Below are 17,207 nucleotides of genomic sequence, written 5' to 3'. Positions count from 1 at the left end.
TGCTATTTTTGAAAAATCAAAGAATGACTGACATAGAAACATAGCTTTTTCAGAAAACTGTCAGGATGTAGAAGACATTTTTAGAATCTGATCTCAGGTCAAAATGGGTTTAACACAAGCTTCTGACTAAATCACAACCACGACAATAATATGTGATGTATGAATATGACCTTGCAGAGTTATCTGTATTCTACACCACTTGTCCTGTTATTATCATTCATACTTTAGTCCTGTTGTAAAAATCAAATATCACAATATCCCTTGACCAAATAAACCCCTGATAATGATATTGTGATAATATCGTAGTGTGATCAAGCACGCTAGCATGAGGGAAAAAGTGAGGGGACATTGGTGGCTGGGACATTTGCACCTCACTCAAAGAGAATTCCATGCTAGAAGGCTTTTTTACCTTTCTTACCTTTCTTTGTAGTCGTTACGTCCCCACCAAAGAAGTCCAGGTGTTTTTGTGTGCAAAAACTCCTTATTGGCTATTTCTCCTACCATAAGAGAAATAGCAAATAAGGAGCTTTTGCACAAAATAACACCTAGACCTCTTTGGTGGAGACGTAACAACTACAAAGAAAGGTAAGAAAGCCTTTTAGTATGGAATTCTCCTTTAAGTAATAAGGAAGTCAGAATAAATTGTGAGAATAATACTTTGATATTATACACATAGACTAGAGCTCTCACAGGTTCAAAATGATGGACCCAAACCCTGCAAGTTCCAGATCTAACTGGAGCCAACATTTAAAAATAAAAGAGAAAAAAAAGGAAAAAAGATAGACGCACCCGGCCGGCACCCATTATTTTATGGAGCCGACAAACCTAAAATGATGTTCTGACTAACATAGCCTGCGAGATGTCAGCTATACACTCCATACTGTAGCAGCCTACAATAAGACAATGTCAATGACATGCACCTCGATGAATAAGAAATCCACGATCACACTATAACTGACGGGGAACAAATTTGTTCCCCCATAATTGCGCTACAGTAATCTGATCCCTGGTCAGTCAGTCATAGCAGCACTTGATTCTTGCAGCCCGAGCCTTGCGGTGGGCATCTGCTTCTTTCACAGCCACAGTTATCATACCATGAGCGTGAGAGAGCAACTGCATGTAGCAAGTAAACAGAACGGTCATTGCTGCTGCGAGAGGCAAGCATGCAGCCAATACACAACGCCCGTCGGGAGAAATACATAAATAAATAGACCAGTCAATCGCAATAGTGTCCTCCCAGTAGTGTGGGGACATTCAGACTATTGGGATGATTTATGTTTATTTAGTTTTTGTTGTTTTTATTTCCTCCCTTTGGGCCAGGGAAATAAATACCTCTTCAATACATGAAATAAATGTTCAGAATCTATAGCTTGGTAGGCTGCAGGTAACCAATAACACAGAATCTATATCTTGGTAGGCTGCAGATAACCAATAACACAGAATCTATATCTTGGTAGGCTGCAGATAACCAATAACACAGAATCTATATCTTGGTAGGCTGCAGATAACCAATAACACAGAATCTATATCTTGGTAGGCTGCAGATAACCAATAACACAGAATCTATATCTTGGTAGGCTGCAGGTAACCAATAACACAGAATCTATATATTGGTAGGCTGCAGGTAACCAATAACACAGAATCTATATCTTGGTAGGCTGCAGATAACCAATAACACAGAATCTATATCTTGGTAGGCTGCAGGTAACCAATAACACAGAATCTATATCTTGGTAGGCTGCAGATAACCAATAACACAGAATCTATATCTTGGTAGGCTGCAGATAACCAATGACACCAACATATAATCTATATCTTGGTAGGCTGCAGATAACCAATAACACAGAATCTATATCTTGGTAGGCTGCAGATAACCAATAACACAGAATCTATATCTTGGTAGGCTGCAGGTAACCAATAACACAGAATCTATATCTTGGTAGGCTGCAGATAACCAATAACACAGAATCTATATCTTGGTAGGCTGCAGGTAACCAATAACACAGAATCTATATCTTGGTAGGCTGCAGATAACCAATAACACAGAATCTATATCTTGGTAGGCTGCAGATAACCAATAACACAGTATATATATCTTGGTAGGCTGCAGATAACCAATAACACAGAATCTATATCTTGGTTAGGCTGCAGATCAATAACCAATAACACCAACATATAGCCAACGCAAAGTTGTATTTGCCGATACCGATATTGACCGATAATGCCCAATTGCGATTATGTGTTCGATACATCCGTGCATCCCTAATTCTGACCCTTCTGACCCCCCCCCCCCCCCCCCCCCCCCCCCTTCGGCGCCTATGAATGTGATAATAATATACACACTCGTTTTCTTTTGCATTTGCTTCCCTGGTCCAAAGTGCCACCTAACAACAGGAGGAGATAAGGCTTGCATAGTCTCATTTCAAATCTCTCCTGAAAACACATTTTTATAAGGCTGCTTTTATTTCTAACCGTTTTAACTTTAATCTATTCTTAATCTCATTTCATCTGTTTTGTTGTGTTTCATTGCCTCATTTCATTTGTATTGATTCTTATGTGTACAAATACAGCCCATTATTATTATTATATTATTATACTTGTAGTTAGTTAGTAGTTCAGAATCAGAAGACTTTATTGCCATGACATGTAAACATGTTAGGAATGTGGTTTGGTGGACAGCAGAGTGCAGTTACAACATTAGGACAAGTGCAAAACAGGACAAGACAGTGCAAAGAATAGTGAATAAAATAAAGTGCAGAGAGTTGAAGTGATCAGTTCAGAGCACAAGTCAGTCCATTCCACTCTGAGTGGGGGTGGAGGGAGGATAAAGGGGGGTCAGGGGGGGTGGAGGGAGGATAAAGGGGGGTCAGGGGGGGTGGAGGGAGGATAAAGGGGGGTCAGGGGGGGACACCAGCAGCGTTGAGGAGCCGGAGTTCTAACAGATGAAAGGAGTTTCAGTAGGTAGCCTCAAAGACTACACAAAATAATGTTACACAGTTACAGTATCACTTTAAGCTTCAGTAACTTGACATTTCATCAGTCAGTCATCAGTTCGAACTCCCTGCAGAGTGGATGAGAGGGGTCATTTGCTATCTTGACAGCTTTTTTCCGAAGTACTTCCTTGTAGATACAGCTTAATTGTTTCTGTCTCTTCCCAATGATTTTTGAGGCTAGGTTCACTATTCGCTGCAGCTTGCTTCTTCCTTTTACATTAAGATTGCCAAACCACATTGCCATGTTAAAAGTCAAGATTCCCTCTATCAGGTTCTTATAGACTGTTTCCATGATATGCTTGCTCACTCTAAAGGAGTTGAGCTTGCGTAGTAGGTGGAGGCGTTGGTTACAAGTTTACAAAATCTGGTCAGTATTTTCACTGAAATTGAGATTGCTGTCAATATATGTGCCTAAGTATTTAAAATGGTCTACTACCTCCACTATTTGTCCACTAATTGTAATGGACTGCACAGGTTCCTTTTCATGAATGACAAGTTATTTTGTTTTTGTCACATTGATCCCTAAGGAGCTTTTATTGCACCAGTTCTGAAGAGATGACGCATGTACTCTGTATGCTTCCTCCCCCGCTGTGTCCCCCTTCTTCAGTAAGGCAACCAGGGCCATATCAACAAATTAAACATATCCTGGTCTAACTGGAATTCATTTGAAAAGTAAGGGGGATAAGATAGTCCCCTGCGGAGCACCGGTGTTAAGCACAGTGATGTCGGACAGAGTATCATTAACACGGACCTGTTGGGGACGGTCAGAGAGGAAGTCTCTGACAAGATGGATAATACCTTCATTTACCCCATGAGTCTCTGCAGAAGGGTGTGTATCTGCATGCTGTTGAAAGCAGAGGTAAAATCAATAAAAAGGACCCTGGCAAAGTGGGAGGGGACTTGGAGATGCTTTGACAGGGTGTTAAACAGGCTTATAGTTGCATCATCAGTTCCTCTCTGACTTTTATAAGCAAATTGGAGATGATCTAAGCTGTTAGAAACCATCGCTGTGATTTGTCTGCTTATAAATCTTTCAAAACATTTTCCCAAAATGGAAGTCAGAGCAATGGGCTTGAAGTCTTTTAGTTCAGTGGCCCCAGGCTTATTGGGGATAGACACAATACAAGAAATTTTCCATAAATTGGGCATTGTTAGAGAGTCAAGCAAATACTGGAATAGCATCAACACAATACCTTTAAGTTCATGAACATTTTCTTTCAACATTCTACCTCTAAGGCCATCAGGCCCAGGGGCCGAGTTGGGCTTAATACAACACTCTACCTCTAAGGCCATCTGGCCCAGGGGCCGAGTTGGGCTTAATACAACACTCTACCTCTAAGGCCATCTGGCCCAGGGGCCGAGTTGGGCTTAATACAGGAAAGGCCATCTGGCCCAGGGGCCGAGTTGGGCTTAATACAGGAAAGGCCATCTGGCCCAGGGGCCGAGTTGGGCTTAATACAGGAAAGGCCATCTGGCCCAGGGGCCGAGTTGGGCTTAATACAGGAAAGGCCATCTGGCCCAGGGGCCGAGTTGGGCTTAATACAGGAAAGGCCATCTGGCCCAGGGGCCGAGTTGGGTTTAATACAGGAAAGGCCATCTGGCCCAGGGGCCGAGTTGGGTTTAATACAGGAAAGGCCATCTGGCCCAGGGGCCGAGTTGGGTTTAATACAGGAAAGGCCATCTGGCCCAGGGGCCGAGTTGGGTTTAATACAGGAAAGGCCATCTGGCCCAGGGGCCGAGTTGGGTTTAATACAGGAAAGGCCATCTGGCCCAGGGGCCGAGTTGGGCTTAATACAGGAAAGGCCATCAGACCATAGAGTATATATATAATAGAGACTGAACTGGCGCGAAGCTCCGCCCCCCCAGCTATTCATGTCAGTGGAAGTTGCTCAGTGGCGTTTTGAAGCACCCGGAAGACTGCCGGAAGTCCCTCCCAGGACCTCAACTTTGAGGTCCTGAGTGACGTAGGGCAACCGAGCGCTCAACGTTAAAGCCCAGCTGCACGGGGTTTCCCGGTCATGAATCCACGGGTCCGCCTGTAGTCCCTCCTCCTACCACTAGGACCCAGAGCTTCAACGTTGGAAAGTCTGCCTGCCCCCTTGCATCAGACCCAGGGGCCGAGTTGGGCTTAATTAATACAGGAAAGGCCATCAGGCCCAGGGGCCGAGTTGGGCTTAATACAACACTCTACCTCTAAGGCCATCTGGCCCAGGGGCCGAGTTGGGCTTAATACAACACTCTACCTCTAAGGCCATCAGGCCCAGGGGCCGAGTTGGGCTTAATACAGGAAAGGCCATCTGGCCCAGGGGCCGAGTTGGGCTTAATACAGGAAAGGCCATCAGGCCCAGGGGCCGAGTTGGGCTTAATACAGGAAAGGCCATCTGGCCCAGGGGCCGAGTTGGGCTTAATACAGGAAAGGCCATCTGGCCCAGGGGCCGAGTTGGGCTTAATACAGGAAAGGCCATCTGGCCCAGGGGCCGAGTTGGGCTTAATACAGGAAAGGCCATCTGGCCCAGGGGCCGAGTTGGGCTTAATACAGGAAAGGCCATCAGGCCCAGGGGCCGAGTTGGGCTTAACACAGCCGACGCGAATCGCGTATCAATACGTTATCAATTAATCAAACGTCGGGTGCGGATCACGTATCAATACGTTTCAATCACTTTTTTATAGCATACTTTCATTCATCTTTTTACCCACCCGGACAATGAAGAACCATCGCCCTATCATTGCTGCTTAGTCCCGCTCACGTGATCAGAAAAAAAAAAAAAAACCCTCACCGCTCACTTCACAGGGGTGTGATTTTTATTATTACAGTAGAAGTTTACAGACCAAACTGTAAATAAAAGGCTTACATGACTTTCTGTCTCAGTCCGTATATAGCGAGCTGTAGTGAATAAGTACAGAACAGTTGCAACGCTCACTTCACAGGGGTGTGATTTTTATTATTACAGTAGAAGTTTACAGACCAAACTGTAAATAAAAGGTTTACATGACTTTCTGCCTCAGTCCGTATATAGCGAGCTGTATTGAATAAGCAGAGAACAGAATATGGGACAGAGTTGCACCACTCACTTCACATGGGTGTGATTTTTATTATTACTACAGTAGAAGTTTTTTTCTTATGAAAGCAGAGAGTCTTCTGTTTCATACGGTATATAGTATTTATATGTCGCTATAGGCCTTATTTTGTGAATATTGAGGAGTTCACGTCCATGTCTTCTCTGAAGTTATCTGGTGGGCACAAGCTGCATTCAATAACCAATTACTGTCTAACTGTACATGGGATCAATGTTTACTCTTTTCCTCGTAAAAGTACACATTCAGGGCTTTCATTCGGTGTATAGGATGTATAGGATATTTATTGGGTTCAATTTTATATCTGCCTGTCAATGTCTCTGACTTTAAACCATCCATAACTCTGCTCGCTGTTCAAGATAACCACTTCCAGGCAAATGCAGGTGTTGCAAAAAGGTAAATATCTCCAGAATGGAACATGGTAAAATCAAAATGTATTTTTTAAATTGAAGTGGACAAGTTCAGCTTTCTTTTGATGTATGCGTGTGATTCTCGCTATAAGAGAACATTTTGCTGTGGGCCCCCGAACAAGGCCTTTGTGCAATGTTAAACGGTAGCAACATCCAAATAGGCCTGTCGAGATCTTGTAGCAATCAAAGTGTTAAAGTGTGGTGAATGAACTACAGTTCACTTTCCAATTTTTATAGTGCTCAAAGCGCTTTACAATGGTTCATTCATTGGTTCATTCATTCATACATTGGGAGGTGAATGAATGCACAAACAATATATGCACAAACATTAACCTGTGTTATACATACATACATACAGTACATTACATGCATTCATCAACTATTGCAGCTCATCAGATCATTTTGACTAATCGTTAATAGTTTAAATTAGTTTATCCTCTCTTTTAAATGTGTGTGGAATTATCCCTTGAGATTAATTTATACCAACTCATTTTCAACGACAGTAATACGATAGTAATAATGCCTGAAGAAGGTCAGTAGACCCGAAAGCTTGCAAAATAAATACTTTGATTGTACGCAGATCTGAGTGTGCAGAGCTTCCCTTTCCCACCCAGATATTCCTGCTCGTCCAGGGAATGGAACCAGAAACCTTCCGGCAACAAGGGCACTCCTCTAACCTTTATGCCACCGCTGCCCTGCATGTTACTGTAGATCTGTTATTTTTGCCAAAGGTGCACCCCAGAATAGGGACTCTGGGGTTCATGTGGGTTCACTTAAAAAACAACCAAGTGACAAATACAAAAACAAAACAACAACAACAACATCAAACAATAAGACATCATCAGAAAAATCAAGCTGAGTCTTGATAATTAGAAGATAAATAAGCGATTTTAAATGGTGAAGATAATTGTAATGTCTACATTAAAATAAATGTAGCCAATGTTGCTGTCTTCTTATGATGGGAGAGGGCAAATTAATGTGTTAATACATCCTACATTGATGAGTTGTGAAAGAACAACCCAGAACAAATGCACCTCTATCATAAACTACAGAATATTGCTGGAATGAAAATTAGTTTTGGATGCAGCCTGATATACAACATCAGCATAATCCCATATTGGCAAATTGATTTGCCATTGTTTTATGCTGTGAAGTTTTATTTTTAGAAAACACTTATTTATCTTATGAAGAAAGAAGTGAAGCAAAATCAAGCATTATGTCACAGAACAGCACATAATGGAAACTGTACCTGTTCATTTTCATATTGTCTCTGTCGAGTGTCCAGAACCGTTCCTTTTTATTGTTGGAACGAAACAAAAATATAGAAATTTGCCGATCTATGATGCGTTGTGAGCTTGGAGATGCTACTTTCACTACTTTTATGCAACACTCTTGTATGACAAACAAAATACATACATACATGCACCTGGGACGTATCCTCAGTGATGTATCCCATGGTCAGCGGGGTTTCGGGTCTCCCAACATCATACCCCTCACTCAGGTGACTCAGCCGGGGTGATCAAGTCCCGACTTACGTCCCAGTAGCTACCCTCGATCAGTCCCATTAGGGAAAAACCAGGGCCACACAATCCGTTCCTCCTGAACTACTCTGCCGGGACTGGGAGGTACCATTATGGCGCGTGGAAGGACTAGGCTCTGTGGGTTGACTCCTGTCCGGGCCCCTCCTATACGTCTCACCAGATCCACTCCTGCTCTCACCAGGTCAGGCCCTGTGCGTTGCACCAGACTCCCAGCACCAGGCACTTTATTCAGGAATGGTGGATTCTCGAGCCGCAACGGTTCCGCAGGCTCCACCTTGCCCTTGGTGGTGCTGCAGACTCCGCTTGAGGCTTGAATGGCCCTCCTAAAGGCCTCACCGTGGGTTTGTTGGGCTTCTTCCTCACGGAAGACACAGGCTGGGGCGCCAACCCATACTGCTACAAATGAATGTCAGACAGAAAGGACCAATGGAAACAATGACACTTTGGTAGAGGTTTGAGTTGTAGATACCGTGTCACGACGTACAGTAACTATAGTTCAATAGGCACCTTTCTCTGTTGCGCCGCTGATTAGAAATGTATATTCCTATAGCTAAAAAGTCTCCTCATTGACTTACAGAGATGACATGTTTTTATAATCGTCACCCCCCCCCCCCCCCACCATAGCTGATTCATCCCCCATGGTGAGTCAGCTATGGTGGGCCAGCAGTGTTCAGAATTCATTCATTACACCTCAATCTACACTGCCAGCGATGCGAGCGATTGAACGATGAAACCTCATTAGAATACATGTTTATCATTGTGACTGTTCACTTCAAGGGAAAAGGCCCGCTCTACTCAGACAGTCTTATATAGTTCCAGGCGTGTGCTGGGTGCAGATTCACAATGAACATATAGAACATGAATACAATCCGCACTTCCAGTCGAGTAAGAGTCTTTGTTTAATGATGATAGTGCTCCGCAGCAGCAGTCATACCAGACAGACAAACGTGTTTCGGCGCGCAGGCCTTCGTCAGTGTCAAAATTGGCAGTGGCAACGGCAATTACTTAGTTATATAGAATTTTTTGTTCAATTAAAAGGGACTATACAGCCGTGTCTCATTATTAAAGACATACATAGTAGTGAACATACATATTATTATAAGAAATCATTAATAATGATTTCTTATCATTATAAGAAACGCGTTTGTCTGTCTGGTATGACTGCTGCTGCGGAGCACTATTATCATTGTGTCTGTCTGGTATGACTGCTGCTGCGGACCACTATTATCATTGTGTCTGTCTGGTATGACTGCTGCTGCGGAGCACTATTATCATTGTGTCTGTCTGGTATGACTGCTGCTGCGGAGCACTATTATCATTGTGTCTGTCTGGTATGACTGCCGCTGCAGAACACTATTATCATTGTGTCTGTCTGGTATGACTGCTGCTGCGGAGCACTATTATCATTGTGTCTGTCTGGTATGACTGCTGCTGCGGAGCACTATTATCATTGTGTCTGTCTGGTATGACTGCTGCTGCGGAGCACTATTATCATTGTGTCTGTCTGGTATGACTGCTGCTGCAGAACACTATTATCATTGTGTCTGTCTGGTATGACTGCTGCTGCGGAGCACTATTATCATTGTGACTGTCCTGATGTACCACGAGCGACAACGAGCCGTGCGGCGACCTTGTCCACCCCTCCTATATATTCACTCGCAGAGTCTCTATTTGAGCGAGGTTTCGCTCGAAAGTTAGCCAATGATGATGGAATATAAAAAATCCGTAGAGATCCTTCTTGATCGCATGACTATATTTTGATAATGTGTACCAATTTGCGTGATGTTTTCAGTAATAGCCAAAAATCCACCCACTGAAGGTCTCCACACACCGGGCGCGAATCGGATGCGAATTCGGATTTTTAGCTGCGTTTCTCCATCGGTTTTCCGAAAAACGTGGCCGGTGTGCAACCACCTTAACAGTATTTTATTTTTGTTTTTAATTACCTTTTTAGTAGTCACATAATATTTATCCCCACTATGATTGATCCCCCGACCGTTGAACGGATGGGACAAACACACACACACACACACACACACACACACACACACAATCCTTGACATAAAATGTTTTAAAACCATTGATCTAAAATGTAGACGTATGACTCTGTTTAGACGCTAAACTGTGCCATTATTCATTAAGTTTGGTTGTGTTGTCATCAGAAATGGATGTTAGGCCTACTTAACATGAGGAACCGATGTGCCACGTCTCTAAACAACATTTATTTGTTTCCTTTTTCCTCACATCATTCCCTTCCATGTATCCTCAGTGGGCGGGACTAAGAATGCAAGGAAAGGAAGCAAGTGAGGGATAGCGAGATTTTCATTTAGAGAGTCAGAGACCTGGGACTGCAGCCGAGGAGATTGTTAAAAACATCACCAATAGAACGATGAGTCATTATGGCAAAACGGACCGGGAAGAAGTGCTGATTTAATGCTTGAGCGACTAAAAGTGGATCATGTTAACTCTTATCTGATTAGATAAAGTTTTATGAGATACATTCATTACAGTTTTGACTTTATTCCAAGATTGTTTTTGAATTGTTAAAGTCATGAGCAAGAGCTTCTTTTTAATGATCACGTGGATTTGGCAGGCAGGGTTTTGCTCATTATTTTTCAACTGTCGGGTACATTTTCCAGTCAGCACTGCAGGATCCTTGAACTTGAATATGGCCCTATCCCTGTGCCTGGAAATACTCTTAAGATCACAAGTTATCCAGGGAAGATGACTTCCTTTGACTTTGGTACTGTTGAAGGTAACATGTTTACCTATGACTTCACTAAATTCAGAATAAAAAGAGTCCCAAGCATCATGAAGATTTGTTAGTCATTAGTCATGTCATGAATACATTTCAATTCTCTCACTCACTCACTCACTCACTCACTCACACACTCACACACTCATATCTGATCTACAAGCTCACAAGGCATGAAACTGTGAGCTTGTAGACTATGTTTTCTATTCATCGTACAAGTACTGTATATGGGGCTTAAGATGTTAACACGGAGTACGCCAAAACCGGCGAACACGGAGGGTTAAATTAGTACCCTATAGCCTAGCCTGCAAAACGCGGCTTCTCCGTGTTCCAGGGTTTACATTCTTTAATCCATGTGTTGATCCGATTGTATCGCTAGCCAACCTCAGAGGCGGTTATTTGCGCTACGTACGTACATTGCAGCCCGTTCCGTAATCTGTAGCAGTTAATTTTTTCCCCCAATAGTAAAAGTAGCCCCCTCAAACCCGTCAAAAGACTTTGGGACAAAACTTCATATTTACCCTGCTCTGTAACCAACACTTCATATTTACCCTGCTCTGTAACTAAACCTTCATATTTACCCTGCTCTGTAACCAAACCTTCATATTTACCCTGCTCTGTAACCAACACTTCATATTTACCCTGCTCTGTAACCAACACTTCATATTTACCCTGCTCTGTAACCAAACCTTCATATTTACCCTGCTCTGTAACCAAACCTTCATATTTACCCTGCTCTGTAACCAACACTTCATATTTACCCTGCTCTGTAACCAACACTTCATATTTACCCTGCTCTGTAACCAAACCTTCATATTTACCCTGCTCTGTAACCAAACCTTCATATTTACCCTGCTCTGTAACCAACACTTCATATTTACCCTGCTCTGTAACCAAACCTTCATATTTACCCTGCTCTGTAACCAAAACTTCATATTTACCCTGCTCTGTAACCAACACTTCATATTTACCCTGCTCTGTAACCAACACTTCATATTTACCCTGCTCTGTAACCAAACCTTCATATTTACCCTGCTCTGTAACCAACACTTCATATTTACCCTGCTCTGTAACCAACACTTCATATTTACCCTGCTCTGTAACCAACAAAAGTGCATGTGTTCTTACATCCACCATTTCAGCACTCTGTGAGTAATTGCTGATACTTTACATTCTGAACTGCAGCACACGTGATGCCCTTGATGAGCTTGTAGATAAATATTTAGTCAAAGTATACAGAACCGTGCCAAAAAGCTTTGCGTGCATTTGCGAGTGCGAGCCCCACACATACACGCGCTGGCTAGGGCTTTCACTTCTACTTGACTAGTTGCATAGTTTACTAGTTGACTAGTTGTTTAAAACTGTGTACATTGGTGACTATAATCGAGCACCCTCACGTGTGTGCATGTATGGGCCCCTTTGATCAGAAAACCCACGGCTAATAAAGCCTATTTTCGCCACTGACAGTAATGATCGCTGAGGCAGTCATAACAATATGTTAGTGTAAAATCAGTATCCAGTCAAGCAGTGATGTGTAACACTGGGCTCACTAATGAACTCACTAATTAACTAATTAACTAATTGACATATGCATGTTCATATTTTCAGCTGGTGCATAGTTATGTGCTTATTTATGGAGGCGTACTTATTAACATGCAGTGTTACCTACAATTACACTCATGTAATGAGTTGGGGGCAGTGGTTAGATGAGTGTGTTTGTGACCAAAAGGTTCCCAGTTCAATTCCCCAGACCGGCAGGGACAATCTGGGCGGTGAAGTGAATGTTCACCACTTACCCCTCTCCCAACATCGCTGAAGTGCCTTTGAGCAAGGCACTGAACCCTCCTACTACTCAGTGGCCAACAATATAAGACTGTGGTTGTATACTGGGCACTAGTTGCCAGGTGTGTGTGTGTGTGTGTGTGTGCGTGTGTGCGTGTGTGCGTGCGTGCGTGCGTGCGTGCGTGCGTGCGTGCGTGCGTGCGTGCGTGCGCGCGCGAGTGATATGTAATATTGGCTTTCACTGGCAGCAAACATGAATGATTCGGATGAGAACCCACAGTTTGATATAATGAAAACGCTGCAATTTGTATCCACCCAGTGTAATAAAGCGTGGGGTCTTGGCTCAAACTAAGAGAAACAAATAAAATAAAAAATGCAACGGGTAACGCACCATAAGTCAGAGCGCGGTGGTCACAAGAACAATTATCCAAAGTGTAAACAAGAAATCCCTCTTACTTTTCATTAGTGTATATCTTTTATGTATTTATTCTTCTGACATCCACTCCTACTCAACAAGCCAGAACAAATACTTCTATTTATTTTCTATCATACTACAAAACATCACATCTTCATCAAATATAGAGGCCCTCGGTTTTGGCCCTCTAGACACATCACACAATGTTCAGGAAACGAACCTTTTAAATTTAATGGTTTGATCTTTGCATGAAATCTCACAACCCTATTTTTGTGTGAAATGTTCTGTGGATGTTTGGTGCAAGATGCTCAAGATAGATGGCCTGCAAAGGTGAATATGCAACCACCTGAAAATAAATATGCTACAGTTTCACTAATACAGCTTGTAGAAAGCAGATTCGATACATTGGACTTGATTATTGTACATAAAAAAAACCTCAAACGATATATTTTATGGGATTTGGGGGTTTTCGGGCATGAAGGGGTTAATATAAATGATCTAATTAATAATGCATTACTCATAAATCCAATACATTGTGCATATCCACATTAATAAACACTGTAGAAAGCAAAATATTTTGCATGAAATACCATAAAACTCTATTTTGGGTGGATTTTTAGTGTTTCGGGCATTTAGGGGGTTATTAACAAAAAATGCTCAAGGGATATCACTGGGCACCCTCTTGAATTCTGAAGAGGTGACCCCAAGCTACAAGAATCAGTTGAGAAAACTACTTTTTACGTTCAGCCACAGCCTTCGGCTCCGGACTAGAAAACAAACAGCAAAAAAAAACAATAAGGTGCCTTCGGAAATTCTATGAAAATCTGCTCCACTCTGGTTTTGGCATCATAGAGCGCTCTGATATCAGTTAATTTACAAGATGTCAGCATAGATGATAATCACTTATTTTGCCATTTTCATCTTTTAACACAGTGGATGTGGGAGAGGGATTTCTACGTGGTTCAAATCTCAAACGTCACGTGCGGGAAGCGGATTTCTACGTTTACCGCATGTTTTTATTGATTACTTTCAATCGTCTTTCTACACACCCGGGCACTTTATCAACTAGCATCGGATGATAGCACAACACTCCGATCACGTGATCGCAAAAAAAAAGAAAAAAATGCCTCACCCCCCCCCTTCCTGAAAACAGCACGAGGCAGCCCAGCCCCCGTATTGTCACTCACGTAAAGGCTGGAGACTCCCATGCATCTCGGGGCAAAATAATGGCTTCGTCTTCATAACCAAGCTGGCTGCAGTCTTCTTGTTTATCTTATAATATCTTTGTTTCAGGGAGGGGAGGGCTCTCTCATGTGACTTTCAATGGAGGGAGGGGTTGTGTGTGTAACCTGATCCGAGTGTGACTTCAGTGTCTCCGTCAGATTTCTCTCCTTTTTTCTTTTTTCTTCATTTCTTCACGCATGGATTGTATCGCCTGTGCGAGCGGTTATTTCTTTATCATGATGATCAACGCCGGTCAGATAGAACATGGCATGGTGTTGTGTTGTTTGGCAGTAATACTAACCTCCTAAAAACATCGGAGGGAACTCAGCGCGAGCACGGCTTTCCGAGTTTTTATGTCAGACAGCGTCTGACAAAACCGCTTCTAATTAGCCTTTCTGTTCAAGAAGAGTAGGCTACTACAAAAGCAGGTGTTACAAAAAGGTGCATATCTTCCAGAATGGAAGATGGTAAAATCACATTTTTTTTTTAAATTAGAGTGGACAAGTTAGTAGAAGTTACGCTTTCTTTTGAGGTATGCTGTGTGATTCTCGCTATAAGAGAACATTTACTGTGGGCCTCAGACAAGGTCCTTCGTTCAATGCATCACCTTTAGCACAGGCGGAATAGCTCTGCTCAAAATGGCCAGCATTCAAATTGTTAAACATTCATTCGAATTAAAGGCATATTTCTGAACGTGCCGATTTTTGCTATTTCTCTTACAGTCTCTCTTTCCCTCAGTCTCTCTCTCTCGCTCTTCATTTTCTCTCTGTTCTTTTCTTTCTGTCCCAACAGTATTGGCCAGTGACTGTGACTCGGGGTCGAACGCTGAGCTGACGTACTACACACTGAGTCCAGACTTCAGCATCTCGGCCCACGGGACCATCTTCCCGGCGGGCCGGCTGGACTACGAGAGGCCCAACCACCTGTATGAGTTTGTGGTCATGGCGGTGGACAGCGGGGAGGAGCCTCACTCGGGCACCGCCACCGTGCGTCTGAGGATGGCCAACGTCAACGACGAGCCCCCAGAATTCTCCCAGCCAATGTGAGGATATTTATCTGTCTGCTCCTTCTCCTTCTTCTCCTTCACCTTTTGGTGTTTTAAAGCATTATGTTATACTTTAGCTATTGGAAAAATAGCAGATCTACAAGCTCGTAGGTCCTACAAGGAGCTTGTAGGTCTGCTATTTTTGAAAAATCGTGAAAATAGGGCACAAATCTTTGAATATAATATATTCTTTCAGAAGACTTTTTATTTATTTCGACATCAGGCCTAAATGGGTTCAGATCAGTGGTTACCAAACAGCATGCCGAGGCTCACTGGTGTGTTCTGACTCCAGATCAGTGGTTACCAAACAGCATGCCGAGGCTCACTGGTGTGTTCTGACTCCAGATCAGTGGTTACCAAACAGCATGCCGAGGCCCACTGGTGTGTTCTGACTCCAGATCAGTGGTTACCAAACAGCATGCCGAGGCTCACTGGTGTGTTCTGAGATCAGTGGTTACCAAACAGCATGCCGAGGCACACTGGTGTGTTCTGAGATCAGTGGTTACCAAACAGCATGCCGAGGCACACTGGTGTGTTCTGAGTCCAGCTGTATCCAGATCAGTGGTTACCAAACAGCATGCCGAGGCACACTGGTGTGTTCTGAGTCCAGCTGTATCTAGATCAGTGGTTACCAAACAGCATGCCGAGGCACACTGGTGTGTTCTGAGTCCAGCTGTATCTAGATCAGTGGTTACCAAACAGCATGCCGAGGCACACTGGTGTGTTCTGAGTCCAGCTGTATCTAGATCAGTGGTTACCAAACAGCATGCCGAGGCACACTGGTGTGTTCTGAGTCCAGCTGTATCTAGATCATTGGTTACCAAACAGCATGCCGAGGCACACTGGTGTGTTCCGAGTCCAGCTGTATCTTGTGATTTTGTGACAACCTCATTATCATATTTGTCCTATATCAGTTTATGTGTATTCATTTTTGCAATACGGAGCCAAATTCTATACCCTAGGGGCGGCGGTGGCTCAGGGGTAGAGTGGCTGGATGGTAACCGCAAGGTTGCCAGTTCGAACCCGGGCTCCCCCAGAGTTGGTGTCGAAGTGTCCTTGAGCAAGACACTGAACCCCTAATTTCTCCTGATGTGCTGGTTGGTGCCTTGCATGGTTTCCGCCGCCATCGGTGTGTGAATGTAATGCACAATCTCTGTAAAACGCCTTGGATGAAGGCGCTATATAAATGCACCATTTACCATTTCTATTGTCACGGACCGGCTGACGGTTCATAAAATATTCGGGGGGGTCGCCGCGTGTCATCGTACCAAAACACGTTCTCACGGATGGCAGTTGACTGGGCCCTTTTGGGCAGGCAAGATGTGTGGTCGTCGACCCCCTCTCCCCCCACACAATCAGAAGCACAAAAGAGGTTTTCAAAGAGATATACCTGCCAGACGAGTAGGATACAAAGGCTGCCTGAAAGGCATGCATTTGCATTCCAATGGGTGATTGAGGGTCGCACAGAGGCCAATCCACTGCCAATCCGCTGCCTGTGTTTGTCCTTTCTTTTTTCTCAGTCGTGTTTTCAAATGGATTTGAAAATACGACGGGAAAACTTGTGATTCCCTTCTCACGTACCAGTGGCACATGTCCGGTCCGCGGACCGGTGGTTGGGAACCTCTGCCCTAAAATATATAGATTTTAACCACTTTTACTAGGGTCTCTATTTTGGGCATGTAATTACAAGTGAACATTTTTGCTATGAATGCAGGTGTGCCTTGAAATGTTGACTTTCTCATTGGTGTGCCATGGGTTACAAACAGTTTGTAACCCACTGGGGGGTCCCCAGTTCAAATGTGATTATTTTGGGGGGTCGAGGAAAAGGTTGAGGAACCACTGATGTAAATTACATTAATGACCTACGTCGTCATGCAAGAGTAGCGAAAATAGCCCAGCTACTGTACATGCTCAAAGTGTCGCAATGTGCGACTGTAGAATGTGTACATCAGCTCTTTTCTATACAT

General features: G+C 43.4%; 1 protein-coding gene across 3 annotated transcripts in view; it reads left to right on the top strand.

The window, feature by feature from the left end:
• Positions 1–17,207, top strand: part of LOC306923648 (neural-cadherin-like) — a 424,677-nt gene that overhangs the window by 138,268 nt on the left and 269,202 nt on the right. For all 3 annotated transcript variants that reach the window (XM_079501857.1, XM_079501859.1, XM_079501858.1), the window contains exon 6: positions 14,988–15,237. In XM_079501857.1, the coding sequence (XP_079357983.1) occupies positions 14,988–15,237 (250 nt within the window). The remainder of the gene's footprint in view (positions 1–14,987; positions 15,238–17,207) is intronic.

The sequence above is a fragment of the Electrona antarctica genome, assembly GCF_951216825.1.
Source record: "Electrona antarctica genome assembly, chromosome: 5".
Taxonomy (NCBI): Eukaryota; Metazoa; Chordata; class Actinopteri; order Myctophiformes; family Myctophidae; genus Electrona; species Electrona antarctica.
This window is presented reverse-complemented; position numbering and strand designations above follow the sequence as displayed.